The 22,224-nt window shown below is 42.4% G+C and overlaps 1 protein-coding gene across 3 annotated transcripts in view; it reads right to left on the minus strand.

Moving 5' to 3' along the window:
- mllt3 (MLLT3 super elongation complex subunit) overlaps nt 1–21,550 on the minus strand; it is a 145,386-nt gene extending 123,836 nt beyond the window's left edge. The window contains exons 1-2 of one of the 3 annotated variants that reach the window (XM_055632765.1): nt 21,328–21,550; nt 20,870–21,062 (exon numbers count right to left, since the gene is read on the minus strand). In XM_055632765.1, coding sequence (XP_055488740.1) covers nt 20,870–21,062; nt 21,328–21,339 — 205 coding nt within the window. In that variant the 5' untranslated portion in view covers nt 21,340–21,550. The remainder of the gene's footprint in view (nt 1–20,869; nt 21,063–21,327) is intronic. The other 2 variants (XM_055632767.1, XM_055632766.1) reach the window with 2 other exon arrangements.
- Between the last annotated feature and the right edge of the window lie 674 nt (nt 21,551–22,224).

A 22,224-nucleotide genomic window follows, 5' to 3' on the forward strand; every position in this document is an offset into this window, starting at 1 on the left:
AGCAGCCGGCCTTATTAACTATGCTTCAATAAACTACTTCCTGAGAAGTCCTTTCATTGAGAAAACCATATAAGAATTTGCATTTATGGTGGAGTTCCTGTTTACATGTTCTTTCCAGGTCCCTTGGCTCTCCCATTTCTTCTTTGTGTTTCTTGCTAGCAGCACCAACCTGTCACTTCAAAGCCACCCTTTGTGCTGTACCTATAGAAGTTAGGTATGATTTCTGGCAAGTCATAAAACAATTACTGCCAAATTCTTGTATTCTCTTTGATTCCAAGGCCTGCCCTGAGGTTCAAAGCAATTGGCGAGCTCCTTCCTCAACATATTACCCTGGGCATTCCAATTCTTTAACTTGTTTCTTGTGAGATTTTAAAGATAATTGCTTCCTTAAATGAATTTACTTTTAGAAAGATACAAACCACGGAGATGTGAAAAATTTGCACTTGTGCAGGTGGTAAAACACAACTAAATCATTCAAACTATATAAAGCAACTTCAAACTTACAAACAGCAAAACTAGCCTTAGCATGGATTAGTTAAACTTTTCCAGTGGAATGTTATTGACCCTTTCACCCGTATCTTAATAAGGTGATAATTGACTATTTGAACCAGAATCAAAATGTTTTGCTATTTGGTTGAAAGTAACGTGTTGTGCATGTTGGAAAATAAATACATCCAAATTAACCAATTTGGTTATGCTAATTTGTTTTATTTAGCAGGCACAGGAGTAAGATTCACAATTTTTTTTTAAAAAGCCACACATTTATATCAGCTTGAAGTGAACCAGCTATTATTACAACTTGCTTAGTATAAGCAAAATTTTAGGGCAGCTTGTCCACATATCCAGAGACTCAATTAACTGAATTAATGGTCAAAATGTGGTAAATGGAGTTTAATCTGGGGAATTGCAAGATCCTACATTTGGGTAAGAGGAATCAAAAGGCAATTATCTAAATGGAGACAGACTAAAAATGAGTGAGGCTCAGAGGCATCTGTGTGTTCTAGTGCATGAATCACAAACAAAGTTAGCAGGCAGGTGCAGCAAGAAGTTAAGGAGGGAGACAGCATGTTGGTATTTGAGAAAGGAGTTGACATTTGAGAATATGTAGGTGATGTTGCATTTGCACAGGATGCATGCACGGTTACACCCAAGAAAGGATACAATAGTCATGGAGGCAGTTCAAAAATATTTACCAGGGATGACATGACTATCCTATGAAGAGATGCTGGACAATTTTGGTCTGTATTCCTTGCTGATCAGAAGAATTCAATATAATTATGGAGAAGGTCAGAACTGGACCTAGGGTTGAGATTTTTGATTGGAGAAAGGCTAACTTTGATGAGATGCGAGATGATTTAAAAGGAGTGAACTGGGACATTTTGTTTTATGGGAAAGATGTAGAAGAGAAATGGAGGACATTTAAAGGGGAAATTTTAAGAGTACAGAATCTTTATGTTCCTGTTCGGTTGAAAGGAAACAATAAAAATTGGAAAGAGCCCTGGTTTTCAAGGGAAATTGGACATCTTGTTCAGAAAAAGAAGGAGATCTACAATAATTATATGCAGCATTAAGTAAATTAGGTGCTTAATGAGTATAAGGAATGTAAAAAGAATCTTAAGAAATAAATTAGAAAAGCTAAAAGAAGACATGAGGTTGCTTTGGCAAGTAAGGTGAAAGTAAATCCAAAGGGTTTCTACAGCTATATTAATAGTAAAAGGATAACGAGGGATAAAATCGGTCCATTGGAGAGACAGAGTGGACAGTTATCTGCAGAGCCAAAAGTGATGGGGGAGATATTGAACAATTTATTTTCTTCGGTATTCACCAAGGAGAAGGATATTGAATTATGTGAGGTAAGGGAAACAAGTAGAGTAGCTATGGATACTATGAGATTCAAAGAAAAATCCCGAGGATTGGCGTACTGCGCATGTTGTTCCATTGTTTAAAAAGGGTTCTAAGAGTAAACCTAGCAATTATAGACCTGTTAGTTTGACTTCAGTGGTGGGCAAATTAATGGAAAAGATACTTAGAGATAATATATACGAGCATCTGGATAAACAGGGTCTGGTTAGGAATGGTCAGCATGGATTTGTGCCTGGAAGGTCATGTTTGACTAATTTTCTTGAATTTTTTGAAGAGGTTACTAGGGAAATTGACGAGGGTAAATCAGTGGATATTGTCTATATGGACTTTAGTAAGGCCTTTGACAAGGTTCCTCATGGAAGGTTGGTTAAGAAGGTTCAACTGTGGGGTATAAATGCCGGAATAGCAAGATGGATTCAACAGTGACTGAATGGGAGAAGCCAGAGGTAATGGTGGATGGCTGTTTGTCGGTTTGGAGGCAGGTGACTAGTGGGGTGCCTCAGGGATCTGTGTTGGGTCCTTTGTTGTTTGTCATGTACATCAATGATCTGGATGAAGGGGTGGTAAATTGGATTAGGAAGTATGCAGATGATACCAAGATAGGGGGTGTTGTGGATAATGAAGAGGATTTCCAAAGTCTACAGAGTGATTTAGGCCATTTGGAAAAATGGGCTGAAAGATGGCAGATGGAGTTTAATGCTGATAATTGTGAGGTGCTACACCTTGACAGGACAAATCAAAATAGGACGTACATGGTAAATGGTAGGGAATTGAAGAATACAGTTGAACAGAGGGATCTGGGAATAACCGTGCATAGTTCCTTGAAGGTGAAATCTCAAATAGATAGGGTGGGAAAGAAAGCTTTTGGTATGCTAGCCTTCATAAATCAGAGCATTGAGTATAGAAGCTGGGATGTAACGTTAAAATTGTACAAGGCATTGGTGAGACCAAATCTGGAGTATGGTGTACAATTTTGGTCGCCCAATTATAGGATGGATGTCAACAAAATAGAGAGAGTACAGAGGAGATTTACTAGACTGTTGCCTAGGTTTCAGCAACTAAGTTACAGAGAAAGGTTGAACAAGTTAGGGCTTTATTCTTTGGAGCGCCGAAGGTTAAGGGGGGGACTTGATAGAGGTCTTTAAAATGATGAGAGGGTTAGACAGAGTTGATGTGGACAAGCTTTTCCCTTTGAGAATAGGGAAGATTCAAACAAGAGAGGACATGACTTCAGAATTAAGTGACAGAAGTTTAGGGGTAACATGAGGGGGAACTTCGTTACTCAGAGAGTGGTAGCGGTGTGGAATGAGCTTCCAGTGGAAGTGGTGGCGGCAGGTTCGTTGGTATCATTTAAAAATAAATTGGATAGGCATATGGATGAGAAGGGAATGGAGGGTTATGGTATGAGCGCAGGCAGGTGAGAATAAGGGAAAAAAAGTTGTTCGGCATGGACTAGTAGGGTCGAGATGGCCTGTTTCCGTGCTGTAATTGTTATATGGTTAATTAAGAGTGGCCTTATTCAAACAGAGAAGATCCTAAGAATGCTTGAGGGGGGCAGATCTTGGAGTGTTTTTGTTGATGGCAGGGACAGATACAAAAGGGGACCGATATATACTTACATTTCTTCTCTCAGTGGGTCCTGAATCGAAGAACTGGCACAAAAAAAGCCGAGGCCAGCATGGATCAGCCATGAACATATTGAATGGCAAGGCCACTTTGATGGGGGCCTGGTGACTAACTCCTACTTCTATTTTCTTCTGTGTAAAGGGTACTGATTTTGGATGATTAGCCATGATCATATTGAATAGCGGTGCTGGCTCGAAGGGCCGAATAGCCTGCTCCTTCACCTATTTTCTGTTCTACTTGTTTAGAGGGGGTGGGTCCAAATTAACTACCACTGCAGAAATACAGCCCTATACCCATTCAACTGAACACAGCACAGAACGGACAAAAGAAAACTGTAGTCAGTACATACGAGTACCAGGATCAGTAACAAACGTACATATTCTGACAGTGAAAGAGGTGCGGGCAGAGTGCTTGGGAGATGTAATAGAAAGGGACAAATAATCAGCTGACCATGTTTCCCAACCAGGCTAACAGTTTATACAACAATTCAATCCATACAATTTTTCTAATAATATCTTTACTTCAAAATTATGCCTCATCTAGACCATAAACCAATATATTCAGAGGAACAGAATAGGGATGTACCTATTAAAACCAGTGTTAAAAAGAAAGCCTGTTTTCCTCTATGGAAAGGTAAATGTTTGTTCTGGAGCATTCCTTTCAATTAACTTAGTGTTTCAAGTTTAGTTTTAAGTAAAGCTTGGAAACTAGCACCAAGTAGTTCTTCTTTTGTTAATGCCATTATATTTATTGTGGACAGTCTTGCTTCCTCCCTTCTTCTGGCATCACCATAGATCAATACAGGACGAGGAATTGTGAAATACCAATTAACATGTTACCAAAAAATCTACATGTTGACAGTAAGAGACCAAGCACAATGCTCAAGGAGGAGAGGCCAGAGGCACCGTCGCAAATATAATCGTGCTGGCAGCAGAAACACAAAGGTTTGCATGTTATGGCACCTTTGGAAAACCCTTCAGCTCTCTGAAACTATTTTCAGTAAAATTCTGATACTGTTATCTGATGATTTGAAAATCAAGATGGTCCACCGTCTGGTTCATTGGCTTTTGCTTGTAGATTATCACTCACTGGGTTTACTAACACTCTCACTCTACTGTACTTTTAAACCAAATTAAAAGTGTCTGGCATATTAACAACAATCAATAGCTTGGAAAATCTGCGAGTCCAGCATCGGAGTCCAGGGATGCTATATTAACAGTTTTACTGAACATCTAAGATACAGGCACTTGCTCTACATAATCAAACATGACAATACATTTTCATGCCGTTGTACTGAACAAGCAACATGCAAAACAGATTTGATAGCATTGCCGAGCAAGAAATGTTAGTCTGAAAACCTAGAGCTTCCACCCACAATCCTGTGATCTGGAGCAAAGAAACAAGGAGATACTCAGCAGGTCATACAGCATATGTGGATGCAGAAAGATAGCTGATGTTTCCGGTTAAGACCTTGCAGCTCCTAATTGACTTCACAAATCACCTCACAGCCTCAGTGGCCATCTCCATCCCCCCCTCCTTCACCCCAACTACCCATCCACATCGGGAACCACCTATCACTTGCAATTGCCCCATCTCATCCCTCCCTTTCCCCTCCTAATATTGACCATCCCCCCATTACATTCGGCCTTGATGCAGGGTCTCGACCAAAAAGCTTGCTATATAAACACTGGCACCTTTAAAAAAGAACAAAAGACGACAGACACAGACACAAAGTGCTGGAGTAACTCAGCGGGTCAGGTAGCATCTCTCGAGAACATAGAGATGCGACGTTTCGGGTCGGGACCCTTCTTCAGGCTTCGGAGAGGCATTCCATCCCGAAATGCACCTCTGTGTTTTCTAAAGTTGCCGCCTCCAGAGTTACTCCAGCACTTTCTCCCCCCTTTTTTTGTAAACCACATCTGCAGTTCCTTATGAATACACAGGATCCCACTATCAGGTTGCATTTAAATAGGTGCAAGTTGCTGGAGAAATTCAGTTCTTCATCTCAAACTTTGGGAAAGACCTTGAGAGTCGACAATAAATGCAGTAAGGCACTATTTAAAAAATGTTTAATTGTTAATTCCAACACAAAATTATTTCCCCATGAAGGAATTATTGTATGTTCCTTCAGTTACAGTGAATAAAATGAAAAATATTACAAATCAAGCAGAATTTGTTTACAATTATTTAAATTTTAGTTTCATTATTGAAAACAAAATCTAAATCCTCTTCAGACAATCAAGCACATCGCCCAGAAAAACACAACCTTCCCAGTGGTTTGGTTTCTTAAATAATCGTACAATTTTTAGATGTAAGCTTCTTGCCTTGTTCATAAATCTACAGTCATACTTTTCCTTGTAAATTTGTGCCAAACGGCAGGTAAATTATGATGAGCTTTCAATATTTACCCGTGCCAAATAAACAGCATCCAGCTGGGGAAACTCGAGGGAACCTGGCCTACATCAGAAGAGTCTCCGAATGTCAGGATAGGACCATGGTTTTCACTAGATCCTGTGGACTATTGCGGAACAGAAACCAGGGATACAAGAACATAGTTCTCTGAACACGGTAACACAGCAGACAAGGTAGAATAGAATAGAATAGCCTTTTATTTGTCATTCAGACCGAAGTCTGAACGAAATTTAAGCAGTCATACCAAAAAACAACAATAAACACATATTAACATCCACCACAGTGAGACCACCCAACATCTCCTCACTGTGATGGAGGCAAAAGTCTTTGGTCTGCAGTCTCTTTTTGACAGGATAGGGAAGTCTATAGATTTGAGAAAGGGGAAGATTTATAGGAGACGAGTGTGCACACAGAGAATGGTGCCAAAGAAGGTGGGTATGTTGGAAAGACATTTGGATGCACTGGCAGCAGCCTCTGCCTACAGCCTGTCATTTCTTTCTTTTTTTTTTTTTAATTTTCAGTTAGTCCAATGTCTGTTTTTGGGGGAAACTTTAACTTTTCTATGTGGGGGAGGGGGGCAGGGTAAGGGGGAAACCGTCTCCCAGTCTCTTCCTGGCGGGGACGCGACTATTTCTCCGAGTCGCGTCCTCGCCCCCCACCTCGCGGCCTACCAGCTGGATCGGAGCGGCCTTTCCTGCCGGGGACCGGGAACCGGACCAGGGCTGCTACAGCGGCGGCGCAGCGCTGGAGTCACCGCGGAGCGGGCGATGCCTACCTGGGTCGCCGTTTGGAGCTCCGGAGCATTGGGCCGCTGCTCCAACATCGTGGAGCTCTGGTGCGGAGAGCTTCCAACGTGGGCAGCGCTGAACAACATCGTGGAGTCCTGGGGGGGCCTTGCAGAGGGTCTCCAGCAGCAGTCTCCACCCGGCGTGGCCTGCGGACTTTGGAAGCCGCCGACTCCGGTAGGAGGGGGCCGACTCTGTGTCAACGCCGCTGAGGACGTCCCGCAGCCCCGACGTCGGACTTACAACACCCCCGGCGAGCGGTCCTGGACATCGGGCCGCCCGTAGCTGCAACTGCGGAGGACTTGGGGAGGCCCTGACCACGAGGAACAGTGAAGGAAGAGACTGATTTTGGTGCCTTCCCACACAGTGGGAAACTTTGATTCAGCTGTGTGGGGATGTTTTATGTTAATTTCTATAGTGTGTTGTGTTCTTTACTTTTATAGTATGGCTGTATGGGAATTTCATTTCACTGTGCCATCTGGCACATGTGACAATTAAATGTATCTTGAATCTTGGATATGAATAGGAATGGTTATAGGGACAAAACTCAGGAAAGTGGAGCTGGCTCAAGGAAGCACCTTGGCCAACATAGTCAAGTTGAGCCAAAGAGCTTATTTCAATGCTCTACAATTGTGACTCCACGACAGCACTGATACCAAAACACGGTGCTCAGTTTCTCCCCATCCCCAAGCTCATGAATGCAAAACTGTCCAAGATTTTGATCCATCCCAAACTCAATTTTAATTCCCAACTCTCTTCCAAGCTTCTAACGAGGAGAGATTTTATGAAGAAATCATTCCTCGAGCTTCTAAATATCTACAGGTTGTTCTGGTCTTTCACCCATCAACCAGGTAATAATTATGCAGATGTGCAACTCCACCTCTATAATCCAATCTTAACATTAGGCTGTCTCTCAAACATCAAATCAATTCAGCAATGTTTACTCGAACTTAGCAAGTGGAAGTATGTGATTTTTGGTTCCTCATGAAAATATCTGCTCCCTTGCATCCCAGGCTACACCACATTGTAGTACATCAGCAATCTATTTGTATCACTGAACTTCAAACCCTGTGTCTCAGCGGAAAGAATGCATGCTTGGTACTGAGTTTGCCATCAAAACTGTTTTTCACTGTTTTTGCTTCCCATTTATCTAAACTCAACTTATAATGCATCCTCAATTCCAATCACTGCTGTTCTTTGTGATATACAGCTTCATTTAAAAGCATCCTCATCTTAAAAATACTTTAGATTCCTGCTCTGCCCGAACTTTAACTTACCCCAGGCCGACATCCTGTCTCCCATTCCCCAAGCTTAATACTTAACTGTCTTAATTCTGTTTATAACCTGAATTAAAGTTCTAAAAGCCTCTTAAAAGACTGGAAAGCAGGCGTTCACTCATCCCTCAAGTGAATCGTTATGTACCATTCATCTTTAACCTGCATCCACAGTGCCTCCATGTCATTGTGAGTGGGTTGCAACAACTTTAGGTTGAAGTCAATAGACAATAGGTGCAGGAGTATGTTTCCTGCCTCTAGCGTGTCCAAACCCTTAACAATCCTATATTTCAATGAGATACCCTCTCATCCTTCTAAACTCCAGAGTATACAAGCCCAGCTGCTCCATTCTCTCAGCATATGACAGTCCCGCCATCCCAGGAATTAACCTTGTAAAACTACGCTGCACTTCCCTTAATAGCAAGAATGTCCTTCCTCAAATTAGGGGACCAAAACTGCACACAATACTCCAGGTGTGGTCTCACTAGGGCTCTGTACAACTGCAGAAGGACCTCGTTGCTCCTATATTCGATTCCTCTTGTTATAAAGGGCAACATGCCATTCGCTTTCTTCACTGCCTGCTGTACCTGCATGCTTACTTTCATAGACTGATGTACAAGGACCTCCAGATCCCGTTGTACTTCCCATTTTCCCAACTTGACGCCATTTAGATAGTAATCTGCCTTCCTGTTTTTGCTACCAAAGTGGATAACCTCACATTTATCCGCATTAAACATCATCTGCCATGCATCTGCCCACTCCCCCAACCTGTCCAAGTCACATTGCATTCTCGTAGCATCCTCCTCACAGTTCACAATGCCACCCAGCTTTGTGTCATCTGCAAATTTGCTAATGTTACTTTGAATCCCTTCATCCAAATCATTGATGTATATTGTAAATAGCTGCGGTCCCAGCACCGAGCCTTGCGGTACCCCACTAGTGACAGCCTATTAGTCAGAAGCTATGAGGACTGGAAGGCAAGACAACTAGTTCATAAATCACTCTTTTGTAATAAATTGTCACCTTAGCTAATGTATCACTTCATTTGGCAGAATGAAGGAGGTCATAAACTGAAGTTAATTTATCTGGAAATATTTAAACAATCCAAACAAAGTTTGTCGAAAACAAAGCTCAAGGAAACAAAACTTGAGCATAGAACAGTATTGCATGAGCCGTTGTGTCAAACATGATGCCAAGACCAACTCTTCTCTGCCTGTACATATTCCATATCTCCTCATTCCCTGCATATCAATATGCTTACCCAAAGGTTTCTTAAATGCCTCAATTTTATAAAATATGGTATATCAGGAAGTGTACTAAAGTCTTGTGCTACTCAGCTTGCTCAAGTGCTCACCACAATATTCAACCTCTCCCTGGCCAAGTCCGTGATCCCTGCCTGCTTCAAAAGATCCACCTTTGTATCAGTGCCAAAGAATGCCTCTCCAGCCTGCTTGAATGACTACGGTAGTCACCTCGGTAGTCATGAAATGCTTCGAGAGGTTGATCAAGAACCACATCTGTGCCTTCCTCCCTCGCACCATGGACCCGCTGCAATCCGCATACCGTCCGAACAGATCAGGCACGTGCTGACAGGGTAGGCAGGGTAGGCAGTACATACCCCGACTAAAATTATAAATTGGTCATTATTTTATATATAAAATGGTCATAAATAGTAAAGGCACAGGAGAATTATGCTTCCCTAAGAGATCGATCTTTTAGGCAGCAGGGCTCTCGCTTAACTTTTTTTCCCTGTTGCCAGCCGGGCAACCTAGGCAGCTTTTTAAGTTGCCAAATCACAGTTTAGGTGGTCATTTAAGACGGCTCGCACGACACGTGCGATAATGTGCTCGGACGAAGTGCGTAGTTACCAGTCACAATTATGCTCAATGAAGCATTCACATATTATTTCTGCTTCAAATAAAGTCACAAATTCAACATATTCACCAATCAAGACATGATATATACAATGACATGCAGCAAAATTACAATATAGTATCTCATCTCTTTTTACACATTGCAATGAATGCAATTTCTATTATTTCTTTCCACTTCCAAACAAAATTCTGGTTGGATTATTCAGCGTATGATCAACTTCGGTGAGACCAAGTTCAGGCTCGGCGATCGTTTTGCACAACACCTGCACTCAGTTCGCAATAACCAACCTGATCTCCCAGTGGCTCAGCACTACAACTCCCCCTCCCATTCCGAATCCGACCTTTCTGTCCTGGACCTCCTCCATGGCCAGAGTGAGGCCCACAGAAAATTGGAGGAACAGCACCTCATATTTCGCTTAGGTAGTTTACACCCCAGTGGTATGAACATTGGCTTCTCCAATTTCTTTCTCCCTCCTTCCCCACTTCTTCCTTTCTTTTTCCCAACATCAGTCAGTTCTTTTTCCCAACATCAGTCTGAAGAAGGGTCTCGGCCCGAGACGTCCCTCTTCCTTTCTTCTTCCCACCCCTCCGCACCCTCAAATCAGTCTGAAGAAGGGTCTCGACCCGAAACGTCGCCTATTTCCTTCGCTCCATAGATGCTGCCTCACCTGCTGAATTTCTCCAGCATTTTTGTCTACCCATTCACACAAGTTCTGTTATTCCATTTTCCTCACCCACTCCCTGCACATTAGGGGCAATTTTACAGAGACAAGTTAACCTACAAAGCCAATGCGCCTTTGGGATGTGGGAGGAAACCCACACGCTTGCAGGGAGAATGTGCAAATTCAACACAGACAGTGCCCGAGGAAGGATCGAATACAGATCTCTGGCATGTGAGGCAGCAAGTCCACCAGCTGCCTCAGTTCCAACAGACAAAAAAATTATACGTTGATAACTTTGGTTACTAAAAAAAAGAAACTATCCATTTTCACTGTTAAATCTCTAAGTGACGTAAAGTCCCCCTTTACAGCTACTGTATGTTTCAATTCAGTTCAAGACTATGGGGCTGTACATTGGCCATAAAGTTGCTGCTTAAAATTGCCAGAGACCCGGAATTGATCCTGAATATGGGTGCTGTCTGTATGGAGTTTGCTCCTTTTCCCTTTGATCGCATGGGTTTTCTCCGTGTGCTCTTGTTTCCTTCCACATTCCAAAGGTGTGCAGGAACCTTTTTCAGACCCAACCCAAAACGTAAAATTTGCCTTTTGTCCAGAGATTCTGTCTAACCTGTTGAGTTACTCCAGCTTTTTGTGTCTAACTTCAGTTTAAACCAGCATCTGCAGTTCCTTCCTACACACATGATACTATACGCTAGAATTTTATTAATCCCAGGAGGGAAATTGTGTGCGTGTGCATGTGTTATAGAACTAGTGTACGAGTGATTGGTGGTCGGCGTGGACTCGGTGGGCCGAAGGGCCTGTTCCCACGCCATATCTTTAAATTGAACTAAAAACACTAAAACCAGAGGAAATCTAAAGAAGGATCTCTACCCGAAACGTCACCCAATTTCTTCTATCCAGAGATGCTGGCTGCTGCATGGAGTTCCCCCGCACAATTAAAGCAATTAATTTAAACCCCCCCCCCCAAGAACCATTTTTTGCTTCAGTTTGGTGGTGGTGGGTCCACTCCTGTTTAATTTCCATTTCAAATATTTTTGGAGGACCAGGAAACCAAGAAGCAAGAGTTACTCCAGCGAGTGATTCTGCGTTGGTTTTCACCAGTCACGGCGAGGCGGCGACCGGACAGCAATGGCGGCCAGATCTCAAACAATTCAATGGGAGAGAGAAAGTGGCCGACACCAACCAGTTGCAGTGCACATGTGCAGGGCGGCACATGCGCACAACGACGGCATGTGTAAGGCGGCCTGCCGTGCCGGCGGATGAGGAGAGAGCAGAGAGCGGAGACCCAGCAGCCCAGACACGGATGGCAGGCGGAGATGGAGAGAGAGAGAGAGAGAGAGAGAGGGGGGGGTCCGCTCAGAATTAAAACGATAGGTGTCCTGGGTGCTTGCCAAGCCGGGCAAAATGGCACGGCTTTTACCTTGCCCGGCGGGACTGTAGGTTAACATTGGCAACCGGGCAACCGCTAATTTTGAGCACTGGAGAGGGATAATTCTCCCGTGCCTTTCATCCGCAGTACATTTAAAACACGGAAATATGTGCTACTCACGTGCTGTCGACTATGCTTCAAGCCATCAGCGGAAACGGTCCGTAAAGGCAGCTGAAATTCTGCCTTTACACCGTGGATTGCGTGCACGTGCTGCGCACTGTGCATGTGCACCAGCCTACTGCGCATGCGCAAGTTACTTGGTGGGTTTTTCCAAAGATGGATAGTGATTACCTGAAGAGTTTCTCGAAGCAAAGTTACGAGGAAAAGACCAAAATAATTGAAAATGGCAGACCAATGCCGGAACTTAAAGAACTTCAACAGCGCAAAAGAACAAAAATAATTAGAACATTTAAAACAGCTTGGTACAACAGGAAACAAAGAGAGAAGAATGGATTTTGTGCACAAATAATATGGTAAGTAAATTTCTTTGAGCTATATGTTTTTAAATACTTTATTAAGAGATAGGACCGATTTAAGACAAATTACTTGATAAAAGTCGAGAGAACAATCTGCACATGCGTGGTTTCCAAGTTTTAAAAAAAAGCCACTGACAACCCTGACTAATTACTCACGGCACGAGCCTGGAACAGATCCACGGATGATGCGGTCTCCCAGGTTCTGCACACCACTCTCTCTCACCTTGACAGCCAGAAGGGGGGGGAACGGGGGGACGGGGGCTGACTATGTGAGGATGCTGTTCATTGATTTCAGTTCAGCTTTCAATACCATAGTCCCCGCCAGACTTGCTGAGAAGCTGCTGGAACTGGGGCTGAACACTCCCCTGTGTGCCTGGGTCCTAGACTTTCTCACTGCCAGGCCCCAGGTAGTCAAGATGGGGAGACCTACCTCCCCAACCCCCTCACCCTGAACACAGGTCCTCCCTCCCCCCCCCCCAGGGTTGCGTCCTCAGCCCCCTACTGTACTCCCTGTACTCTCATGACTGTGTGGCTATGTTCAGCTCCAACTCCATCATCAAGTTCGCTGATGACACTGTGGTGCTGTGCCTGATCTCTGATAACAATGAGAGGGCCTACCGGGAGGAGGTGGCTGATCTGGCACTCTGGTGTCAGAACACCAGCCTCCTCTTGAATGTCACAAAAACGAAGGAGCCGATTGTGGACTTTAGAAGAGCACAACAACCGAGGACGTACATGCCACTGGATATAAATGAAGATACTGTGGATAGGGTGAGCTGCTTTAAATACCTGGGAGTCCACATCACAGAGGATATGACATGGACAACACACACTGCCGAACTGGTGAGTAAAGCAAGGCAGCGCCTTTACCACCTCAGGCAGCTGAGGAAATTCAGAGTCTTTCTGAGGATCCTTCAGTGCTTCTACTCTGGGGCTGTAGAAAGCATCTTGTCCGGCAACATCTCAATCTGGTTTGGGAACAGCTCTGCCCAGGACAGGAAGGCTCTGCAGAGAGTAGTGCATATGGCCAAACGCACTATGGGAACAACACTCACCCCCCTGCAGGACCTATACACCAGGAAGTGCAGCAACAGACTGTTCCAGCTGCTATGGTCAGGCAAGCGCCTCTGCTGTCACGCTGTGAAAACAGAGAGGATGAGACAGAGTTTCTTCCCACAGGCCATCAGGACTGTAAACTCATATCTCACCAGGGACTAATTTACTGTTGTGTTGTGTCTTTTTTTTTTAATTCCTAAAAAGTAGATACTGGTTCTGTTCTATTCTGTTCTGTTGTTTTTGCACAATACGCAGGCATTGCCACTTTCATTTCACTGCACATCTTGTACGTGTATGTGACAAATAAACTCGACTTGAAATAAGATTACTAATGTAAAATAATTGAGCTTCTACTTTTATACCTACTCAATGAAATCCAGAAAATCTGCAAAATTATTCCTTAAAGTAGAAACATAACAAATATTCTTGCAGAAGTTCCTTCCTGGTATTGAAAGGTTCGATAATGTCAACTTGTGCATTTCTGCATCCCTCCCACTCTTCAAAGTTTTTTCAGGAAACCCATAAAATTCAGGTCTCACCAAAAGCCAATCAAAAGCAAAAAAACTGCAGCCTGCTGCTGGGGACCAGCTTTACTTAAACTAGTAAAAGCTGATGGGTAATGGATCCATACAGCCTGGATTCAAAAAGCATTAGAAGATAGACACAAAATGCTGGAGTAACTCAGTGGGACAGGCTTATCTGGAGAGAAGGAGTGGGTGACGTTCGGGTCGTGACCCTTCTTCAAAAAGCACATCTTTGTTACATAAATATTCATTTTAACAGCAAAATATAAAACATCTCGTTCCCCCATCAAGAGTAGAAACCAAGAAAATAGATTTTTTTAAATCAATTTATAAAAATTGCAGGACGGAGGAAAGGGGCAGCATTCAACAAATTACAAAAGGTTTCTTTTCCAACTTCAGTTACACAACTAAATGGTGAGCAGATTTGCCTTAAAATTACATGCACTGGAACACAAGTATACTTATTATCTTTCTGAAATCATCCAGGCAAGAAAAATGACACAAAAGACAACACTTAAAAAATAAATGCAAGGGCTTCATCTGTGGAAAATAGTGCCATCTAGTGCAGTGAACTTGAACTTGACCTATGTTTTCGAGTATCAGAGAAATTCATGAACTAGATCAGAGAAAAGAGACTACCACACCATGTTAGTTTATAGGCTGTTCAAGTATGGGTGGAAACAGGTAGAAGAATAATTTTAATTTATTAATTCATCCTTTTTTTTTTAAATTCTCACCAATTAGTATTCATGAAAACTGATCTGCATACAAAAGGCATAACAAATCTAACTTCATCAGCGTCTCCAAACAAAATGTTATGCTAGTTATTAACATTTAAATTAGATTCACTTGCCTCTCTGAGATTGCTTGAACAGGAATTGATCTTTGGTCCATAAAAGCATTACCACCCCAGCAACCAAACCCAAACCCAGTTTCTTCCTTAGTTCTGAATTCCCTGATTTATACCACATAGCCGCAATATGAAAAGGACTTTCAGGAGGCTACTCTAAAAGCCTTGGTTATAAAGCAATTATAATAAACAAACTATCACATCTTCATTTCACTTCTAGAACAACAGGAGAATCTGGCTGGGTTCATTTATGAAAGGGACCCAGAGGATATTCTTCCTCTGTAATGTCACACAATATTTTTTCTCTCAAATTTTCACTGGAATATGGGAAGTTTAAAATAAATATGTTTATGCACACAGGAGAATAATTTGTACAGCAACAGACTGCCCAGTGGTAGAAATATGTTGGAAAGAACTGCAGATGCTGGTTTAAACCAAACATTAACCCCAAAAGCTGGAGTAACTCAGCAGGTCAGGCAGTATCTCTGAAGAAAAGGAATAGGTGACATTTCAGGTTGAGACCCTTCTTCTGAAGACCAGTGGTAAATCCGGGTCCACTCAACACCAACAGAATGCTTAAAACGTAGAAAGCTGTCCACGGATAGCTGGCAGTGCTCATGACAATTATCACAAAATCATGACTTAAAAGTCTTTTGAAAATCCAGAATGCTGGAGGATTTCCATATTGTGCATATAAGAAAATGAACGAGCATGTTTATTTGAAAATTTTACCGCTTCACCATTAATATCAAGTTGCCCAAAACTCCACTGAAAATTTTGGAAAAGGAAATTAAAAATACAAAATTCCAGATATAGACAGTAAATTAGTTTGTATACATACTTTACATATTTGCATCTTATAAAATTGCTGCATCAAAGAAAATGAAAGGCCCAAAACATTATCTCACTTTCTTGTAAATGTTGACTTGACCTACTAAACAGTTCTGGGACATCATTTATTCCAAAGTGCCCCATATCTGACAAAACTGGCAATGCTCCGCATGTAAATAAACACAGGCAAACTAAAAAAATCTAAATTGAACTTTTAAGTATTTTATAAATATTTCCATAAATGTTCAAGTTCAGATTGCTGTAGCAAGACTGATATTTAACCATGATTTGGACTCAGTGAGTGTGCAATTATTGACAAAAAAAAATCCAGATTCAGATCTAATTATGGCAGCTTTATTGGTTCATTCTTCAAGGATCAAAAAACAAACCACAAAAAAAAATCTAACTTCTGACTGAAGCCCAGCTGAAACTGCAGCAAACATAATATTTTCATCAACTTAGCATTTTCAGATCAAAATTTGCAATATCACTTCAATAACCTATTACAGGATTGAGTGGGCTTGTTAGATAATGCGTGCTAAGATATTTTTGCTGTCTTACTTTTATTATTCTGAAGCCATATAGTTATAACTTCTCACCACCTCTCTATCAATAAGCTCCAAATGTAACATCTCCACACATTTCCAGATATCAAGCTAAAAATATATTGCTAAATTTTAACTACCCCACCCTCATTTACAAACCTTTAACTTCAGACCTCTAGTGCAAACAAGCCTAGTGTCTCTAAACTCCTTTTCCATTTCCATATTTTGTTTCTGATACATTATTTGGAGTTCATTAAAAATGTTGGAACACCAAAAATTTCCCATATCCTTAAAAGACCGACCGCCATTGCACCTTTTCCTACATACCCGAATTTCTTGACCCGCAGATGTTGCATTTACCTGAAGCAAACTCCAGAAAGCTCATCCCAAAACTGTAAAAGTTCACTTGGAAAATTTGCTACATTTGCTAGAAATGCAAATGCAGTCATATCTAAGAATGAGTCTTTCATAGGTTAGAAGGGGGCAGAGACGTTGTTCAGCAAAATCTCCAAGATGCTTAACCAGTGGTAATCCGAGTGTTAACAAAACAGATTACATTGTGTGCTTGCAAGTGACTCCCCAAAATATTAAATTAAGAATGTCAGGGTATCTAAAGAACACGTTAAATGCAAGTTTACCCTTCCCAGAAGTGAGTTTACCTACTATAGATCTTCAGTGACAGTTCTGTTCCTTTAGATGTTAATTAAGACTGAGCCATGCCAAATGCTGCAGAAACTGTGCTAATTTCTAGAAACAATATTTGAACAATCTGAAATATTACAAAACCATGTTTGCGAATAGTCAGGTTAACTTATTGTAAAAAGAAGTAACACTTTTGCTCTTCTCTTCCACTCAAACCTTGCCATCTTGTAAAATTAAATTTCTGCCAGAGAAATTGCCATGTTTTAGCAGTAGAGGCTGGAATGAGCGAAGGGGGGGGGGGGGGGGGTTCAAATAACTTGTACAATTCTAGGAGGGGAAACATCCCATCTAAATAAATCTATAAGGGCTATAGAACAGTCGCATTCCATTTTCACTTTTCTTACACACCTTCAGCTGCTTTCCTTTCCTGCTCACCAATGTTTAACCATATAACAATTACAGCACGGAAACAGGCCATCTCGGCCCTTCTCGTCCGTGCCGAACACTTATTCTCACCTAGTCCCATCTACCTGCACTCAAACCATAACCCTCCATTCCTTTCCCGTCCATATACCTATCCAATTTATTTTTAAATGATAAAATCGAACCTGCCTCCACCACTTCTACTGGGAGCTCATTCCACACAGCTACCACTCTCTGTGAGTAAAGGTGTTTCCCCTCATGTTACCCCTATACTTCTGTCCCTAAATTCTCAAATCATGTCCTCGTTTGAATCTTCCCTACTCTCAGTGGGAAAAGCTTATCCACGTCAACTCTGTCTATCCCTCTCATCATTTTAAAGAGCTCTATCAAGTCCCCCCTTAACCTTCTGCGCTCCAAAAAATGACTTAACTTGTTCAACCTTTCTCTGTAACTTAGTTGCTGAAACCCAGGCAACATTCTAGTAAATCTCCTCTGTACTCAATCTATTTTGTTGACATCCTTCCTATAATTTGGCGACCAAAACTGTACACCATACTCCAGAATTGGCCTCACCAATGCCTTGTACAATTTTAGCATTACATCCCAACTTCTATAATCAATGCTCAAAGGTCAGCATACCAAAAGCTTTCTTTACTATCTACATGAGATTCCATCTTCAGGGAACTATGCTTCCTAGATCCCTCTGTTCAACTGCATTCCTCAATTCCCTACCATTTACATCCTATTTTGATTTGTCCTACCAAGATGTAGCACCTCACACTTATCAGCATTAAACTCCATCTGCCATCTTTCAGCCCACTCTTCCAAATGGCCAAAATCTCTCTGTAGACTTTAATTGCATACTTCATCCAGCCTTTCCTTCATCAAGGAGGTACATACTCTATATGGTCTTTCTATTATCAACACTTCAACTTGGCATCCAGGAGCTAATCCCACTGCACCAAGGCTAGTCCCCACCCTCTAACCACTGTAAAATTCTGCGGAAATATAAAGACTTCACCAAAAACGAGCTTGCTCGCTTGGTGTGGTTGCTCTTACTGATAAGGCTCCGATTATGCATTTTAATTTAATTCCCATATACTACCAGAAAGTTCCTTTTAAAAAAAAAAAAATACTCCCAGAAAAAAATGACAGTTGTGCTTTGTGAAAGGAACACTATTACTCACAAGAATCAGCAAGTCCAAATATCAAAAACTCCTTGTACAAATGACAGAGTGTTGTCCCACATTCATACATTGGTCACATTTCCCTTATAACACAGTAGATTCAAAATTTATCGCGCTCACCCCAATTCCCCACAGGTTGTACCACATCCATTTCCTCCTTGTCTATAACCCTCCTTTTCATTCTATGACTTAATGCTATTTTTCCCCTTCAAGATAAAGTGCGTATGTGCTTTGTGAAGTGCCCTGGGCTTAATGCTACAAGGTGACTTACAACTACAAGTTTACTTCAATTGGAAGACAGTAACTGGCTCATATTATGTGAACAAATCATCGGATGTTACCTATCAAGGTATGCAACATGGGAAGAAACACCAATGGTTCTTAAGAATAGAGCATAACAAATTGTAAATAGAGTTAATCATCTTTGATTTACTGCCACCCCTCTAAGGACCTCTGAATGAATTGATTAATCAAGCATGACTAGTGTCTAATTTAACAGTGAATGCTAAACATTATATTTCATAAATCAATAGACAAGTGTTTGAATAAGCAAACATATTTCAGGCCCTCAACATTTTTTCAAGTATGTCTTGAACAAACTGGAATAGAACGACTGTATTCAGTCATTGTGGAGTATTGAGAAGCTTGTGTTTCACCCGAATCTGCCAGAAATCTCCACAAAGAGGAACATTGCACTGTCGAGTTACCAAAAAAAGGTTTAATTACAATATCTGCATCCTTCAACCCTTTCAATGTAAACTTGACAAACAATAACTAAGATCAACTGTTAAACTTAAAAATCAGACTTAAATCAATCTTGAGTCACAATACTTCCCCGTTCTACCATTTATGCAAAAAAAAAGCGAAGCTGACATGATCGGGTTGAGTGGCGACCTCAATTTGTGACGGATTGCACAACAAGGTAATGTAGAATACTAACGCGAGTTCTGAAAGATACTTAGCAAAGTTTTAAATGAAAGGAGAATTTGGATCTTGTCCACCCACGAGGAGCGTTACAATTGACGACTGATCATTGGGCACGTGTTTTTAATAACGCTTTGTGGTCCAGTGTAGTTGCTATATTCATACTGTTGCCGAGATTATTTCCACCCCACACCAAATCTGTCGCTCTGATACAGCGATAGCATGGTCAGGGGCTTCCCCACACTCCCAAACGCGGGATGCGTTTAAACAGGGTAACGCTGTAATTACAATGCCTCGTCGGCAACAACAACTAACTTGCTCGAATTAAACCCACTTTGGGCCAGCTGGAAACTCAGAATGAACTTCATTCAAACTGTTATACCAACCCATTAACTCCGGACCAAGTAATCTCGGCTCGCAATAAACCTTTCACCCCACCCGCGCAATGAAACCACGATCTGTGTGGTGCAGCGATAGGTTAAAATAAAAACCCAAGGCACGATAGTAAAAATTTCCTGACCAAATTTGCCAAGCTCGGTTTTGACATCTTGCTCTGCCGGATGCGTTAACACGTTGCAAAGCGAAAAAGTTCGAGTCAGAGTAAAGGATCACACATTAACTAGATTTGCCTACGGAGAAATCTGTTGCTTTTTGTCTGTTTTACTTCGCATTTTGGATATTTTTCATCCACGGTAACCTTTGATTCGCAGAAAGTTCTTTCGAACGGAATATCGCGTCCGCATGTGTCATCACCCGCGCTTAATACAGTTTCAACTTAAGTTTCCAACCGCAGGTGTTAAACTGATGCAAAGTTTGCATTGGCTTGCTGTTTGCATTAAAAAAAAGGTTAATAAAGCAATTCGTCAATAAGTTTATTAAAAGTAGTTATAAAGCCCGCTTACCTAAAAAAACTGTATCGCAGCACAAGACGTCAGAAACTCGATAATAAATGTATTTCACCAAAACCTCCAAAGGCACCTGGCAGGAACATTCCCAAATATACATTGATACTCAACTACAGAGGAGTTGTTGTGGCAGATGAACCAGGATCTTGTTCGAAGCGGCAGGGTTTCAGTATCAGAAGAAAGATGGAGATGTCCGATACTGGCTACCAGTATCCCCCTCCCCCCCAAACAAAATCCATGTAAATGCCACATAACATTATTTCATTGACTAAGTTCACTCGCCATCTAATGTAACCAAAATAAAAGTGTAAGCAAGTTTTTAATCCAATCGCGAGGTTGTTCGAGAAGCTCAAATGATAAAGTTGCATCGCAATGCCGCTTATGTGAATAACCTACCGCTAGGAAAACATCAATATTTAAGACTCGCTGTAATAGACAACTGCCTCGTTTATTTTTGAACTCACTCAGCCCTCTATGGACTCTATTAAGGCACCTGCGCTCGGAGGGCAGCCAGGTTGACAGACAAAAAACAAATAAAAAGAAATGCATCTTTTGCAGCTGACCGTGCTTACCCCGCTTGGGTCTGGGGAAACTGTCGTGCAAGTGGAAGACGACTTTCTCCACAAAGTGCTGAATGTTGCTGTGCTCCGGCCCCCTGACAAACACCATCCAGTCGTGGGTGAATCCTTCAACCGTGGGTTTCTTCCGAACCTGGGCCCGATGGCCTAGCTCCAGCTTAACCTGAACCGCGGCAGCCTGAAATACGTACACACACATACACAAGCGCGTCAACATGGATAGCAACAAGCCCGGGCGCCGGCACCAGGAGCCGCAGCAGCCTGGAAGTGTTGGGCTCTTTCTCTCGCCCGGACAGATGCAGTTTTGCCTGCTGCATGCAATCGTCAGGCATGTGCAAAAGCAAAACAAAAAAAATCTCACACAAAACTCCGGGCAAACACACATAGATGGGCAGACAGACAGAGTGGCAGCTCCGGGCCACTCGGCGGGGCGGGTTACTCACCGAGGCGGCCATCCTCACTCCCTCACCCACAGAGCGGAGTGGAGCAGGGGACGGGGACAGGCGGTGAGCCTCAGCCCTCACAGCCGCTCCGTACAAACAGCAGAGTCGTTGCGGCTGTGTACTGGGAGAGTGCGGCCAGAACCCCCGCCGATGGCGGACATTGTACACACGCACACACTCTCACTCTCTCTCTCACTGTCTGAGAGTGTGAATGTGTGTGTCTTATTACTGAGAGGGAGTCCGGCCGTCCGAGCATGCGCGTTCTGTCACACAGCCACCCCCCTCTCGACCCAGACAAGCAGCCGGCACCTTCAATGCGCTGGAGACTCCAGCCCTGCCACTCGGGAGAATCCCATGCACAAATACAAGGGGACGGGAGGGGGACCCCAGCAAATACTCTCACATACACACCGTGCACATTTGCAGTAAGGCCGAACCGTAGGCATTTGCAGGAGGCACGCATACTTTACACACAATCAGAAGCGCAATTATATTCTGAATTATTGCCGAGCGGCGAAGTCCACGGATATCGAAGGGGACAATCCAAAAACGAAATATATTGGCAATGAAAGGAATGGGAAACAACCCGCGATGGAATAACGAGAAAAATACTGATTTTCAGTTAAGGGAGGCGAGTGATTATGTTTAAGAGAACAAAACATACAGCCAGCTAATGTGAAGGGAAATATATCAAAGTCATTGTAAGTGATCAATTGTATTCATGGGACAGTGGCACCAGGAATGTGTACACCGGTAAAATAGAGATCGGGTTTATGCGGGAAAATGCCAGAATTAGATGTCTTTATTCGTGTGCACCCTCTCTTCCCTCTGTTTGCATTTGCACCCCCTTCCTTCCTTTTATTCATGCTAGTCCACAGTGCGGTGTGTGAAATGGGC

Source organism: Leucoraja erinacea, chromosome 3 (genome assembly GCF_028641065.1).
Source record: "Leucoraja erinacea ecotype New England chromosome 3, Leri_hhj_1, whole genome shotgun sequence".
NCBI lineage: Eukaryota > Metazoa > Chordata > Chondrichthyes > Rajiformes > Rajidae > Leucoraja > Leucoraja erinaceus.